We start from the raw sequence: 16,634 nt of genomic DNA, 5'->3' as shown, positions 1-16,634 counted from the left end.
GTTCGGGAAGACACGAGAAATAGAGAGAGAGAGAGAGAGAGAGAGAGAGAGAGAGAGAGAGAGAGAGAGAGAGAGAGAGAGAGAGAGAGAGAGAGACAGACAGACAGACAGACAGAGGAGCATACGTTTTTTCTCTTTTTACACACTCGAACAGAAACGACGTCGGTCCTCGGCTTGAAGAGAGGAAATAAAAATGGATAAAAGTAGAGAGAGAGAGAGAGAGAGAGAGAGAGAGAAATTCGAAGGAAATAGGGATTTCGAGGTAGAGAAAACGTGGAAACGAAGAACGAGCCAAATCTCCAAATCTGGCTAGCTTTTTCGAATCGCTAAAAAAGAAAAATAAGGAACAGAAAAAATAGAGTTCTATTTCCGATCGGAGCACTCTCCTTCTCTCTTTATTTTTCTTTTTCTTTTGCCAATGTATCGTGTACGATAGAAAAAAGATAGAATGAAAAGAAGAAAGGGATTGCGGAAAAGAGTAAAGGGAGGGGGAGAGTGGCCTTTTAATTGACTTTCATTGCGTTGCAACTCATCGGACGATTAAATTTTATTCCACGGCCAATTAGATTTCAAATATGAAAAGTAAAAATCTCATAACACGATCGAGGAATTTTATTGAGGAAAGATTAATGACCGAACGATAAATGGCTCGTGCATTTAAATTGGCTTCGATTTCGAGTGTATTTCTTTTAATGAATCGCGGATCGAGAAAGGGCAAAGTTAACATAGCAACGTTTCGACTTCGATTCGTCCTTTTTCTCGTTTTTCTTTTCTCCTTGAAGTACAAGAAAGATTGATACAATTTCTTCTGTGGACGATGAGGAAGAACGAGATCGAAGGTGATGTTCTAGAGAGAGGGAAAAAAAGGAAAAATTGACGGGAGACAGGGGAAGGAGAGTAGTTCTCTAGGTTCTCGTGAGAGAAGGGAAAAAGAAATTGCTTTGTATCCTTCCAGACGATCCTCTCACCCCTTTCACGATTCTTCTTCTTTATCCTCCTTGATAGGAACAGAAAGTAATCGACGTGCTCTCTCGGGCCCTTCTCCAAAGGAAATAATGTGATAATGAAACGAGACTACTGGAAAATAATTCTTTTTTCCTCTCTCTCTCTCTCCTTTTTTTTCCTTTTTTTTTGTTTCGTTTTTATTTTCATTGGAACGAAAAAAGAAAAGAAAAACTCGTGAGAACCTCTCTCTCGCTCGCTGTTAGAAACGAGCTCACGGACGAGGCCAGGATTTTTTAATTATTCGCCGAAAAGCGTCTCTCTTTTTTTCTCGACAGTATGAATGCAATTAGTCGGCTCACTAACGGGAGTTTAAAAAGTTTTGCACAGTGTGTCTCTTTTTCCTCTTTCTCTGATGCGAGAGAAAGAGAGAAAGAGAGGGTGGTCACGAGCACTGCCCTGCGCATCGGTTTCGCAGTCGTTCTTGGCTTTTGTTCCTTTTGTCCCTTGCAAGAGCCAAGTAACCATCCGCTATTCTTTTTTGCATAATAACCTCGTAAAACAGAAGGAGAAAGGAAAGACCTGGTGGAGATTAAGGTATCGCGAAGACAATGAGAATCAGAACGGGAAAGGAAAGTTCTCGTTCGCAGCTTCGAAATAGGTAGCTCTTCCTACGCGATATCGTCGTATCTTCCATATACATAGACGAGCAGATGGTAAAAACTTTTTAATCAAGGTTTTCTTTCGAAAAACTTCATTCCACTTCTTTTCTCTTCTTTCGAGGGAAAAAAAGTTTCACTCGCGATTTCATTCGTTATTCTCGATGCATCGGATAGTAGATCTACATCGAGGAGAGAAAAAAGGAAAGGACAAAAATAGATGAATTTTGCAATGGTAATATAGATATAAATAACTGGCGAAAGTATGAATAACTAGTGAAAAGGGATATATAATATAGCTACTAGATTGGATCCGGATGTACGCGAAACGAGCTTAAGGTTACGAGGTGGGAAAAGCCATGAATATTTTACGACAGACGGAAAATGTGTGCTGGTCTTGTGTACGGATCGTGAGCTCGAGCGCCTTTATATCACGCTCGCGAATTTAACGCAGGGAATAAAGAGAACCCATTCGAGGTAGCAATGGTAGGTAGCAGTTATGCTAGTTCGGTTCGGCTAGTTCAGCTAGTCGTGGAAATATCAACGTTCTCGTACGAGTTCTCTTCGAAATCGAATGAGAAAATAATAAAGTATTTTTCTTCTGAACCTTTCGAAATTTCGTTGTCAGTTACATATCTATAAAAAGAAATAAGTAAGAAAGGCGTAAGGAGATTGTAAAGGTGTAAGTAGAGCAGGGGCGGCTGGATAAAGGATTTTTGTGGCAGAAGAATTTGCAAGTCCCGGAGGGCTCGACAGTTTTCCCGAGTGCTGCTCTGGAAGATCCGGCGTCTCCCGAAAGATACGTTTTCTTTTCTTCCTTCCATTTTCGGAATGTAGAACCTTCGGGGACATGTCCTTGCTTTATACCTTACTTCTGAATCCTGTCACAAAAGTACTCGGAACGTCTCCTCGAAATCCATCCAAATCAGTTATCTATCCGAATAGCGAATCGGGTAGCTCGAAAAATTTATCCTTTTGCGTGCTCGAACAAGGATAAAACGATTATACGTTTAAAACATATAAAGACATTAATACGTAAAAAGGGGAAGCTCGTTTCATCGGATATTTTTCTTCTTATTTCTAGAGCGAACCCTCCGACAAATTTTCTCCTCCATTTGCCTCGCGCTCGGGAGTCCATAAATATGTTAGCAGCGGGGCTGGCCTGTTGGCGAGGGACCGACCTGCAATAGAAATAAACAATCGCGTTAAGTGAGCGGTAGGGCCTAATTCGAAGGCAATTTCCACGAATCAATTCTACCGATTGCACTACGGTGCTATTGTTTGCGCGTTCACCCGTTTATATACGAATTACCAGTCGGCTATTCCCGCGATGGTTGTTCCCACCGTCGGGCTACGACGAATGACGGTGAACGGTTCGGAAAAATGGAATGAGAATGGAATGAGAAAATGATTCTGGATTGATTTCAACGATTGGTTTTAAACGATAAGGAAGGAAGGATTTCGAAAGAGAAAGGAAACCGGAGTGAAGGAAATAAAACGGATATCTAAAGAGAATTTTCTCAATATATGCAAAACCGTTTTCCTTTGAAAAGAATAATCAATAGCGAGCAAGAAAAGATAGGAAATGTATCGTCGATTCGAAGGAAGAAACGATAAAAGTATATGCGCAGCAATATCGCCGTACCGCTTCTATTGTTAGATAAATATCTTTTATACGAATCTCTCTTTCTTTTTCTCCGGATAGAAATGTTACGTTAGATAGCGAGCGACCGACCGACCGACCGACCGACCGACAGACCAAGATATCAGGGTATACAAGAGCGAGAAGGAAACGTCAACGCTTCTATTTGTATATTCCCGATGCAATTTGCATTTTCTTTGTCTTTTCGTTTCTTTCCTTTTCCTTTTTTTCCTTTTCCGATATTTTTTCGCTTTACAATGCTCGTAAAGTTTTCGTTGATCGAATTAAACGGTAACGTTTAAGAATCAACAAGTCGCTCGATACGCTGTGATTAGCTTTGTTTGTAAATTAGTAACTCGTGCAGCAGACGAGCTAATTAAGAACGATCGATCGCGAACGTTTGACGGGCGTACACCCACCCGAAGCGGGATATCAACGATACACAATATGCGTTATGGCGTTGTTATATGGACCGAAGCGCATTGGGAATTCGGGCGTGGATCGATGAAGAACGAACGTTCTACCTGAAACCGATCTGCTGTTATCCCTTTTGCGGCACGAATTGTTCCACACTATTTTGGCAACAACCCAAAGATTGTTCTACCGTAGTAAACCAAATGTCCAGATTCCGTGGATATCGATAATCGTTTTCATTGGATGAGTACTTTTTATTTCTTTGCTATAATTATTTTTATCTATTAGCTATTGGCTGGGGTCTACTTTGTAACCTTTATTTATCGATTTACTGTAACTATTTAAAAAAGATTTTCTTTTTATCGCGCCCGGAGATAGACAACGCTTTACACACAATACGTCGATAATGTGGTTTGCGAACGCCATCTATTTAACGGGAATTGTTTTAAATCTCTATCGGTAAGCAATGTTATTCGTACGTATATAATAATATAAATAAAAGGTCTTACAAAATTGTCATTTTAATAGATTACGCTTGCATAAAGTGTTACCGACGGCGGTGTATGGGATGTTGCCTGTGCTCAGGCACGATAACCGACGATAACAAATATTTGCATAAAGCTTGTGAATCGACGTGAAAACCGAATATATAAGAGGATTTTTTCTATTTGAATTGGAAAAGACGATTGTTATTATTCTTTCGATAATTTCGAAACGGTATTGAAGAATTTCTAAGTAATATTTTGAACGGGATACATTTGGAATTGCGTTTACGCGTGGTCCCGAATAAAGATTCGCCTTTTAAAATATCTTTCTCGCTCACGAACCGGCAATTTTTTCTGAGAAAAATACCGAGAGAGAATCGAGATTTCTCTCTCGAACTAAAGTATAGGTTCTGTAAGAAGGGAGAGAAAGAGGGAGAGATCCTTCGAGCTGGTTAAGAAGAAAAAGAAAGAAAATAAAATCGGTGGTGTGTGCAGCGAGCGTTCATGAAGGCTGCGGTAAAAGGCACCAACGAAGATTTAATTTGCGGTTCGCCACTCGTCGGTCGAGCTAACGGAGAATCGTGATTCGCCATTTTTCACCTAACTCGATTTCGTGGTTCTCTTTCGATCCAGCTTCTCTCCCTCCCCCCCCCCATCTCTCTCTCTCTACCTTTCTCTCTCTCTCTCTCCTTCGTCCAAGCCCTCGAAAGTCACTGAATTTCAAGAGTCTCCCGCGGCTTTTCTTCCTTTCCTCGCTCCGATGAAAATTCTTCCAACTTGGAACGACCTTCTTTTTTATTTCCGCCTTCGATTTGATTATTCGCGAGCGCTCGAGCTTATAAGAAGAATAAACTTGGGACGAGCTTCGGATTCCTTGAATAGCCCCTCGAATCGGGGGAGGATTTGCAGGATTTATGTTGAGCGAATATTCCTGCGCGACATCGTGTCGAATGCTCCAGGTTATTTGTTGAGTCTTTGAAAGGAGGAGAATCTTTGCGATAAGATTATATGGAATGCATCGTAATTCCTTCCGACCAACTCAGTATTCTTCAATCCGCTCTCTTTCTCTCTATTTTTTATTCATTTTTTCGTAACTATATTTAATTAGTATTTTCTAGACTAGGATCTCAGCGAAACGATAAATTCCGAGCATTCTGAGCACTGCAAGTGGTACAAGTTAAGTGCTCATGATTTTAAAGTAGAAAGAGAGAGAGAGAGAGAGAGAGAGAGAGAGAGAGAGAGAGATTCCGCTTTAATTTCCGGCATTGCTAATTTTTTTCGTCACGCAGCGTCGCTTGCCGTCGTAATTACTGCTGCTGCTGCTGCTGCTGCTACCGCTGCTGCTACTTCTGACGTGAGTCTGCTTGAGAAGAGTAGAGAACGGGTTAGAGAAAGCACTAGTCGTGAGCTTTAGCAGTGCTTTCGTGTGTACTCTTTGAGCACCTTCGGGCTCTATAAGAAACTTTCTTCTCTCTTCCTCCCTTATTCATTTTCTTAGAATAGAACGAAGGCTGTGATTTATTCCATCGGAAATCGAGCGAATGTCTTACGAGGAAGTTTGCAGAATTTTTATATCCGTCGATGCAGGAGGCTCCGGCTCGAGTTTTATTGGACATTATTCTACGGAGCTCGTGCTCCGCGTACTTAACAAGAAAATCACCGATTTATTTCGCACGAATGAGATCGAAGGAGATTTCGGTCGAGGAAACAAATGCTCCGTCAGGAACATATTTTTCCTGAATAAGTAACTGATCAATATTCCTACGATTGATGGCGAGAATTAGCATGTGATCCTGACGGATCTCTTTTTATTTTCTTCTTTGCGAGACGTGAGATCGATAAGATCGGATTTTTTTGTTTTTGTTTCTTTTTTCTTTTTTTTTTTGTTTTTTTGACCCCTCCTTGTCTTTCCTTTCTTTCTCTTTTCATTCGTTCTCTTTAACTCGTTGCCTGGAAACGCGATTCCATTTTGAATTTGAAGCTCGTAAAGTGGAATGATTCAAACGGAATATTTATGAGGAATCAATAGAGGGTTAAACGTTTAGCATAAAACAGTTAAAATCTTTCTAAATTGAATTAAAATTCCGATTAAAAACAAACAGAGAGAGAGAGAGGCAGACAGAAAAATTCGTCCTTGTACTTTTTTTTAACTCCTTACGTTCCTCTATGGGGATTCTACGGTCGGTCCATCGTCGTTTATATCTTTGACGGTATTTCCCAAGCGGACCGTTTACTCCTAGGACGAATAGCTATGGCACGCGTTTCGGAATATATTTTCGTTGGTAGACGCGGAAATGTACGACTTTGCCATATAAACGGAAATAAAGTGACGTTGAAGGATGTCGTCGAAATAAATGAAGCAACAAAAAAATAAAGCGTGAAGGATCGTAGGAAAATTCGTGAACGTATGGAAATTTGGTGAATTTTGGAGAGAGAGAGAGAGAGAGAAAGAGACGGGGAAGCGTACATGAAATTTTCAGGCACAAAAAACATCGTCATCGCCGAGATCCGTTGGTTTTTCGGAAAAGATTGATAGATCGTGACGTAGAAGAGAGCAGGAAGTGCTCGTTGACAAATCGTTACAAATGGTCCTTTCCGTTACGAGCCGCTCGTACCAACGATGACGTCCCACGTTCGATCAATTTCGAATCCGCCCGCTCTCAACTCGCGCGTCTCGTTCCATCTCGTCGTTTTAATAAAAATTGACCGTAAAGAAAATATTTGAAACGTCGACGAACCCTCGGTCGATATTCGAAAACGAGTTGCTCGTCCGACCGCTCGCCTTCTAATTACGACCATGATTACGAGCAAAAGGTGAGACTAGCTTAATTGGAGCGTTCTGATATATGGTGAAAAGTAAAAAAGAAAATTAAACGACGCGCAATTACTTGACTAAAAGGGAAAAAGAGAAAAGGGAGAAAAGCTGAGTCTCTTTTGCTCGGGAAAAGGGACACGAATGCAAAGCGAATTCTATGCACGAGACGTGAAAATAACGCGTACCTCCGTTGAATGTGCGATAACGATACTGACACTTCTTATCTCTTTCTCTCATTCTTCCTTTGCAACTCCTTGAAAAAATGTAAGAAAAGGAAAAAAGACAGAAAAAACAAAAAACAAGAAAGCGTGGCTTTCTCAGCCATCAAGAAGTATGACATTGTTTATCGATACTCACGAGGGTAACCGATAACTCCGAAAGAAGAGGGATACGTAGTACCTCAAAGAAACACGATATAAAGTTTCCGATAGGATCCGATAGTTTGTCGCGTACAGAAGATGACTTTTAAATCCGACGTTAGAGAAAAAGTCTATTCTAGAGGGAAAGTTGAGAAAGAGTGTGTTCGGTAAGAAAACTAAGGAGAAAGAACAAAATGTTACCTATCTTTAACCCATTTGCTTTGATATATAATATACATAAATTGATAAAAGGCAGCTCATAGATATTTTGACCGATTAAAAGGGCAAACGTAGAAAAGTACAGGAATGCTTTAGTAAAATGGAAAATGAACTGAAACTTTCAGAACTATGCGAGGAATGGGCCCTGGCGAACAGTCGCGAATGCGTGGAGAGTGGCGGCACAGCAGCCTCGACACACGAGGAATCCGAGGATGCATCGGAGGCCAGGTTCACCCTCAAATATTTGGGCAGCACCCTCGTCGAGACGCCATCGAGCGAGGAGGCCACGGCTGAAGCCATAAAGACGGTCATTACCATGGTACGTTTCACGTATACAGGCGCTGTACATACTTACAATATGTACGTGTGTATATATATATATATATACCTCGACTAATCATCGATCGTTTGATTTAACCTATGTACCATTGGACTCGAAACATCTTGCAATTTTAATTAAAGGACATCGGTAGTCGAGTGCTACTACTCTCCATCTTTCTCTCTCTCTGATTTACTCTTAATCTTGCACACTAATGATCAAAGCAATTTGTCTTGTAGATCTGGCAGGAGAGCGTTGCACTTTCGGCACGATAATTCATTACGATTCATTAGACATTTTCTCTGTCCTCCCTCCCTCCCTCTCCCTCTCTCCCTCTCCCTCTCTTCCTCTCTCTCTCACACCTCTCGCTTTAGGAATGCCATCATCGATCTCGCACAAAGTGATTTACGATCGTCCTCGTAATTTACCTCAAGCTGCGGACATCCGGCGACGATACTGCTGACGCTTACATAACTTCATACATAGGATAATGCTCGTTAAAGACTAGAAACAATGTCGAGAACGTACCCTTTACGGTAGCGCCTAAAAATAAACGAAAAGGAAAGAAAGTTTAATTTCCTTTCTAGGAAAATGTAGAACGGACTGAAACAATGGAACGAAGACTTTAATTTATCTCATAACGAACGTCGGACCAAAGATGAAAAAAGCCACCTACACACACACAGATATGCGCGCGCGCACACATATAAACGACTTGCCGTTGAAAATCCAGCTTTACCTCGTGTTCCCTGCTCGTATAAATATCCTTCTCAAAGGGTGGGGGTATGCTCGAGTAAGCGCAAATTCCCTGCCGCTCGTCGAGGATTATAGGCTGTAATTAAAAAATAGACGGAAGGATGGAGAGTAATAGTAGAGGTCGATCTCTTGTTATTGCAAAGAAGAAACGTTAAATCTAGTTGTTCGTGCGTATAATAGATGGAAAAAGAATTTCTTCAAATTTATATAAAGATAGGTATATAAAGTTTTGAGTTCATAAAGTCAATTACGATGGGTCAAATTTCTTTGCGTCGTACTTTTTTCACGTATACTCCCCCATTCTATCTGCATATTATTCAATTGTATCCTCGTTTTCCACTTCGATAGGGGAAGAACGGGGAAGGATTCATATTTCTTTTCGAACAATTCTGTCGTTCTCAGAGAGATGATATCTTCTTCTATCGAGATCCTAATCGATAAAGAGAGAAAAAGAAGAGAAAAGGAAAGGAAGGGAAGGAAAGATACTATCCAATTTTGTCGTTCGACGTGAAAGAAATTCTCTCTCTGTCTCTGTCTCTCTCAGGAACGGTAGAAGAGTAAAGGATAGATTTTTGTCAAGAGAAGAGGAGAATTTTTGTTCGTTTAGCAGGAAAATATAGCTCGATAAGAAATGGCCAGATAACGGGAGCTTACAATTCCGTTGGTTTACTACGATAAAAGGGAAGAAAGGGGAAGCGAAACAACGAGAAGCAAGAGAGGTGTTGCACGTGAAAATGTAGCATACATTACTTGAAACGGTTATTTTCATTCTTTCCTTTTATTACTCGAAAACTAAGAACGATAACGAGCAGGAAAACAAGGTTGATACGGAAGGAACATCGTAACGCTGCTGTTTCTTGGATTTCAGTTAATTCAGTTGCATTGATAAGCTAGTAGCGTTAACAGAGAGAGAGAGAGAGAGAGAGAGAGAGAGAGTAACAGAGTTTAGGATTTGCCGATACACACCGCCGTAATCGTATCGTTTCACGAAGGCATGCAAATTTCTATCTCGAAGTTATGCTTATCAGGAAGTTTGCCGAGTTTATCTCACGCTGCTGCCGCGTGCGAGGGTTGCCACGGCAAAATAATGCAATTGGAAGGATTAGTTAGCTATTGGTATTATCGGGTATTAACCATTACATCGAATTTTGCCCAGAGAGAAACTTGTTAAGTGGATTTCAAATAAACTATCCCGAGTTGCCGAAGCATTCGCGAAATATAACTCAATTTTGACTCTGAAAATATAAAATATGTATATCGTTGGTTAGAATAGTTAAGAACTTTAACGAGATTATATTTATTTGTTACGTATCTTTTAGAAAAACAAAGTAAAAACGAAAAAAAAAAAGAATTCGTCGAAGAGATTTAATTTCGCCGAACGATATTAGTTTAATGCCTTCTTTCTTTCGTTTAATGACCACGACCAATTGTCATGGATGAAACGCGAAACATTTTCCACTTCGACTCTCCATTATTTAAAAGCTATTTCTTTAAAAATGCCATTAGCATTATACGTCAAATGTACTATACGTATTATTTATATGGATTTTTGTGATATAATGGATTTCTGTTTCACCAGAAATAAAATATAGTTGAACTGCGAATGACCCATTTCTTTTTTTTTTTTTGCTTTCTTTCTATGTACCAGGCAAAGGCGAGCGGTAAAAAGTTACAAAGGGTGTCTTTGGCTGTGAGCTTAAGAGGTATCAGAATGACTGATTTGGCCACAGAGGAAGATCAGCTACAAGTATCGATATACAGGTATAATATGACTTTGTTAATTAATCTCGTCGTTAATTAACGTCACAGATGTTTACATATCCCAAAGACAATTTTATCTTCCCCGCTGTCGCATAGAATCTCTCTTTCATTTTCCATCTCCTCTTTTTACATCCGTCAAGTTTATCTTAAGTCCTTATTTGTTTTTCCCTCCATCGACCCCTTGGAATGAATTAGCCCTTTTTTTTAAATCGGATCTCGGAGATAAATTTCTTCCTTCCCTCTCCCCTTCCTCTCATTCTCTCTCTCTCTCTCTCTCTCTCTCTCTCTCGCTTTTGTCCTCGTCGTTCGGACAATAAATACATCGAGAAGGAACGAGAAATAAGGATAGAGAGAGAGAGAGAGAGAGAGAGAGGGAGCGCCGTTATTTCGTAAAGAATAAAAACGCCAAATCGAAATCCGATAGCAATGTGTCCCGTCTCTTTGACGAAATATACATCGATTGCAGATTTGCCATACTCTCTCCCGTGGAATAATTGGAAGATTATATTCGGAGCAGAGTATATCTGAGTATGGCCTAGGAAATTTGCTTTAACGATGCTAAACGCAAATCTCTATGGTATAGATTGACACGAATTGTCTTACTGATACACGATTACGATAACGCGATACCTCTCAATGACAATGCGATATCGTTTTATTATCTTATATCACCTTTACCCCTTTGTAATTAAACTTTCGATCACTGCGTTACGCGTTTGTAACGAGACAATAATATATTCTTTTTGGCAGGATCTCTTATTGCTCGGCTGACGCAACCCATGATCATGTGTTTGCATTCATCGCGACGAATCTGAACGAGACGATGGAATGTCACGCGTTTCTCTGTCCAAAGAGAAAAATGGCGCAGACAGTGACATTGACGGTGGCCCAGGCATTCAATACCGCTTACGAAGCTTGGCAATTGTCACAGGCTGATCCGAGGATTCATCATGCTCAAGATAAAGGGTCTACTTTGACGGATGAGAAAAATGGTTGGTAATTAAATTTCTGCTGGCTATACACTCGATTTATGTACGCATAGATACACAGACAGATATATATAAAGCAATCGAGTAGCTATTACTCGGTGTCTACTAGTTTGATCTAAAATAAAAATAATCGATGTAGCACGGAATTTTCAATGGGAGTTATTCGATCGAAAAAATGCAGCCAACTTAAAAATTCTTCAAACGCTTCATTAACGTTTCATAATCGAATAGATACGAGCTTGTTAATTATGTAATGCCTTTAACAAATGTTTCATCAAATTTGCATATTTTCTTGCGATGAAAAAAAAAAAGTAAAAAAAAATGAAAAGAAAAAGAGAAAAGAAAGAGAGAGAGAAACGCTGGAAAACAGGAGGGTAGTAACGTAATATTTGGTATGTGCACGTCAACCGTATAATCATATTTAACATGGGAAATATCATGTTAACTTCCGTTGAGTACTATCGTCGATACAGTTGCAATGCTCGGGGCATTTTTAAATCTCCACTTCGAACGCACCTACGTACACGTATGGGCAATGTAATAGGCGCATGCATATATATATATATATATATATATATATATATATATATATATATTTATATATATATGTATATACAGAGAAATGTGCACGTGCGTTCGAGCTCTCTCCGTTGTATGGTAAATAAATCGGTGCAGCATCGATAATTAATGACGATGCAGTTAGTACAGCGGGAAACTACGAAGCTATAACAAGTACCACGTAATCAGAATTCGCCGTTATTACTTAAAGACGATATAACGCTACTCGCTGGATGATAAATCGACTAACGGAAGTTACGTCGCGGCGATACAAACGACGTGTCATTTCCTTCCCGTAAACTCATTTTCTTTTTTTTTTTTTTTTTTGTTATTAATTAAACGCGTCCCCTTTTTCGTTTGGCTTGCAGAAACAAATGAAAAAAAGAATTGCAGCGAGACGAAGACGTCGGCGAAGATGATTCAACAAAACAAGCAGAACGGTCAACAACGTCATACCATCAATGAAGGTCAAAAGAACCTTTTAATTGATCTCTCGAACGATCCTAAGCCGGCGGGGAATTCATGGGTGAGCGTACCAGCTTGAATCTCTTTGAACGAATCCTCGAATCGTTGAACCAATCGACGAGCTTTTCACACGCGAATCGTATGCAAACACGTGCGATATGAACGAATATACATATATATGTATGTATGTATGTATGTACGTATGTATATATATGTATATATTGTATATATGTGTATGTATACGTATGTAGTCATTTGCCTTGTATACTTCAATTCCGCAACATCCCCAGGGTAAAGTTATTTTTATACCTTTGATATTTTTGTCATATAATCGATTCACGTTTAATCTCGTTGCGTTAAATAATCTTATTTTCGAACCCATTACAAATGAGATAACGGAGGATTGTTAATCCTCATTATTATTGAAATATTGTTGTTGAAAGTGTGGAAATTAATATATGAATAATTGATTAGAGATAATCGATAAACGTAAAGAAGGAAAATCTCTCGATTAAATTAATATCATCTTTACGGATAATTACAGATCCATTCATAAGGGCGGGTTTTATTCGAATGGAAAAAGAAAAAATAAAGAACTCCCTCCTTTCGGTCTACTTTTGATAATAATATCGAAGGACATTTTTTTCAGGTAAGCTTCGAGGAAGAATCGAGTTCGGATAGCAAGAGATCGCAAAAGAATTCGGCCAATAGTATTCCCATGACCACACTGAGACACACGAGCACGTCCACGCCGTCTCATCACGTAGTACCGAGGCCATCGACAGGATTCAAGATGCAAAACGCTTGGGGAGAATCCAGATCCGTCGATCTAATGTGCTCGTAGCAGACATAGCCTGCGGCTGACAGCTTCAGAGACGTGCCATTAATCACGGGTCTCTGGAAGCATCTGTCGAATAGCGGCCAAACGAAGAAAACTAATCCTTAGACTAATATCAAGCTCGCCGAAGAGGAGAGTAAATGTGATTTTAAAATGTGACACGCAATATATATGGGAAAGGGATTAGAGCGAATCGATCGTTGGATCGATTTTTAAACCGTTCGACGAAAAACGAAGCCTCTTTCTCCTCTAGGAGAAAATAGATCATCGAAGAGATCATCATTTTTTTACTTGGATCTGCCTCGAAAAATGACCTGCCGATCGAAAGAGATGTCTCCTCTTTCCTTTTTTCTCCGTGTGATAAGGTTTTTATCGAGTATACCACGTATCCTTTTATTCTATTCCATTTCGTACGTAGAGATTACGGGAAACGATGGATTTTCGATCATGATGATATATATATACACACACACACACACACACACACACACACACACACACGCGCGCGCGCGCGCGTACGCACACACAAAGGCGCGCACACACACACACACACACTAGAAAAGCTTTTGACAGGACCAACAAGAATAACGCGTTTTCGATTAGGACTGGGGTTACGAAAGAAAAAAATCCTGCCATTGAATTTTCTTAGACGTTTACATTTTTTTACATTTCAAACGAATCGAGTGCATTTCTTTGAAAATATGTTTTAGTATCGGTCTGGCCGTAATCAATCCTTTAACCAGATACGAAACGAACGACGTTAATCGAACTTTCCAAGTATAATGTAAGAAGGTAGGTTAACGATTTTAATACAAGGTTGTTCTGTATGCATATCGCAAGTTAAGAATTTTAACAAGAGAGTAAAAATTGTTCCTTTTCCACAACGCATTGGAACGAAATATGTAATTCCGTTTAATGATACGTACGCATCTACACATATAGCTATTATAAATTTTGACGGCAAGATGAGAAAACGAAAGCCACTGTATGTAGTCTTCGAAATAGGCGTTCGTTACATGTTAGATAAATGTGTTGATATATGCGTTATAGGATATATACGTCTCTATTACGTCTATTTAATAGCAGTACGTTTAAATATCGCTGGTAACATTCGAATAGATATAAATTAGCTTTATACGTCGTTATGTGAATCATATCACTCGATATTATGAATCGCTAGATTAAACTAATGGCTTATACAGATTATACTCATCAATCGTTGCTCGCGTTAATCCTTTTTTCTTTTTTCTTTATAGCCCAAGCGATAGAGAAAATAATTAACGTTTAGCAAAATTAGGGAAAATCGATTTTTATTACGTCGACAATCGTTTAAAACGTTAAGCTATGCGTTGAAAGTACTTGTCGTAGATTATATGGGTCGTTTATCTCGTCTTAAAAAAAATGTCGAGTATGGAACGTGCCGCTGTTACATTCGAAATGTTTAGTTTTATATATTAAGTCACGTTTACAGGCCTAATCAATATTATTTTATAATAATCGTCCCGTTATAATACGTTTCTATATTCTTATATATTGCCATTCTCTTAGAGACACTAATTAAAACAGATTATTCCTCTGTCCAACTGCGTAGCTAACGTTGAAATTGATCGAGCGAAAATGGTACATCATGTTTTATTCGTTGCTTTATCCTATCGTGCTATCCCACGAGATCCCATTAAATGTTAGAGCGAAGGATGCATAATCGAAATACACGTATACATATCTTTCATGGGACGAATATTTTATCTCATCCTCTCTCGTTTGTATATTAATACATGAGACTCGTCTATTGAAGAGGAGAGTTCGTCTTCTTAATCCCCTCTATATAAATACGTATATACGTACGTATATGTACGCGCGCAATTTAATTTTTAAATAAAAATATTTAGGAAGAGAACTGTGCTGCCATCTGCCGGCAAGGTCCAACAACCGTTAATACCTTCACGTATCGTTATCGATCCGAGCGTTATTACTTTACCCACTTAACTGAACGTAAGAGTTCCTTTATCCTACGCTAGATGGCGAAAGAAACCGAAACAAATTATTTATTTATAATGCGCATCTTACAATATCGCTTTTCTTAATGAAATTATTATTCGTAAAAAGGACCGAAGAACGATGAAAGCTAATCAAGATTGTCCGTACTTTTCTTCTCTAGCGTAAATTTATGTCAAGGTAATTTTATCGATAATATTTTTTATTTATTAAACGATAAGTGTATATACAGTGAATACGTTATTAGAACGTATACAGGGAGGAAAGTAATGGAGTTAGAAAATAAGAGAATAGATAAGGGAAATAGATAAGGTGGCTTGAAAAATACATATAAGAACTCTTAGCTCTTTGGATACGTATAAAGTGTGCTGGTTTTTTTGCTTTTATGCAACTATCAGGCGTAGTAGGGTGGCACTCGAGAGATGCCCTAGATCCAAAAATGTCGCGATCGCTCGAGGATTAATCGTCTTTACTGGTCCTGCAGCTTTTCAACCCCGAAGACGTATTGTGCCTTAGCGATCTCGCGTTCCACTTTTAACTCTCTCTCTCTCTCTTAAACGATTCGAGTACTTTTTTCTTTTTTATTCTCGACGCACACTATTTCTCTTTATTTCTCTTTTTCTCTCCTCTTTAATCAGTAAATTAGTTACTATACGATGCGAGAAAAAAAAAGTTGGGCGCAATTATGTCCAGGTAATTAAGTGCATGTCGTCTTTCAGCAAGCGGAAAAAAAGTCATTACTCTTCGCACTTTGAGACAGCTTAGAAACTAGTTCTTTCGTTTCTCTTTTTTTATTTTTTACTTTTCTCTCTCTCTCTCTCTCTCTCTCTCTCTCTCTCTCTTTCTCTTTTACTGTTTTGCGCCACGGGGGATATTATCGGACAGGTAAGAGAATGGAAATGAGAGAAAAGAGGATTCTCCGAGCGAGTCACGTTTATCCGAAGGCCGTTACTTACGAAAGAGAAAAGTGCTTCTCGGAGGAAATTAAGAGGGAAACGAAAAGGTGGAAAAGTGGAACGAATTCTCGCTCGGGTAAGTCTCGCTGTAATAATGGATGAGAAGTGCACGTCGCGGCCAGTGTTTCTCTCGCATTTTCGCACATTCTTTTTTTTTTTTTTTCTTTTTTTTTTAGAAACGAAAAGAGAGAAGAAAAATATACATTTATATTTGGTAAGTCGTCGCGCATAGGTATCATACATTTTTCACAATTATGCCATTTCTACGTACGAATTCGTGATGATCGATCTTATAAGTCGTATGAATAATAAAATTTGTTGCATCAAAGTAAAAACATAAGACACGAATAAAATTTCTACAAAAATTATCCTCTCGCTCGCGAGAGGAGAACAAACAACCGTGAGGAAAGGACACTCGAATTAAGGTTATTTATCGTACGGCGTATTCTCGGCGCTTCTTCT

The 16,634-nt window shown here is 39.1% G+C and overlaps 1 protein-coding gene across 2 annotated transcripts in view; it reads left to right on the top strand.

Annotated features, from left to right (window-relative positions):
- LOC124429518 (low density lipoprotein receptor adapter protein 1-like) overlaps positions 1-14,950 on the top strand; it is a 44,520-nt gene extending 29,570 nt beyond the window's left edge. For both annotated transcript variants that reach the window (XM_046974895.1, XM_046974894.1), the window contains exons 2-6: positions 7,661-7,854; positions 10,259-10,371; positions 11,122-11,363; positions 12,287-12,444; positions 13,033-14,950. In XM_046974895.1, the coding sequence (XP_046830851.1) occupies positions 7,661-7,854; positions 10,259-10,371; positions 11,122-11,363; positions 12,287-12,444; positions 13,033-13,227 (902 nt within the window). In that variant the 3' untranslated portion in view covers positions 13,228-14,950. The remainder of the gene's footprint in view (positions 1-7,660; positions 7,855-10,258; positions 10,372-11,121; positions 11,364-12,286; positions 12,445-13,032) is intronic.
- Positions 14,951-16,634: the final 1,684 nt, after the last annotated feature.

Source organism: Vespa crabro, chromosome 15 (assembly GCF_910589235.1).
Source record: "Vespa crabro chromosome 15, iyVesCrab1.2, whole genome shotgun sequence".
NCBI lineage: Eukaryota > Metazoa > Arthropoda > Insecta > Hymenoptera > Vespidae > Vespa > Vespa crabro.
Note: the sequence above shows the minus strand (reverse complement) of the source record. Positions and strands in the feature narration are given on the sequence as shown.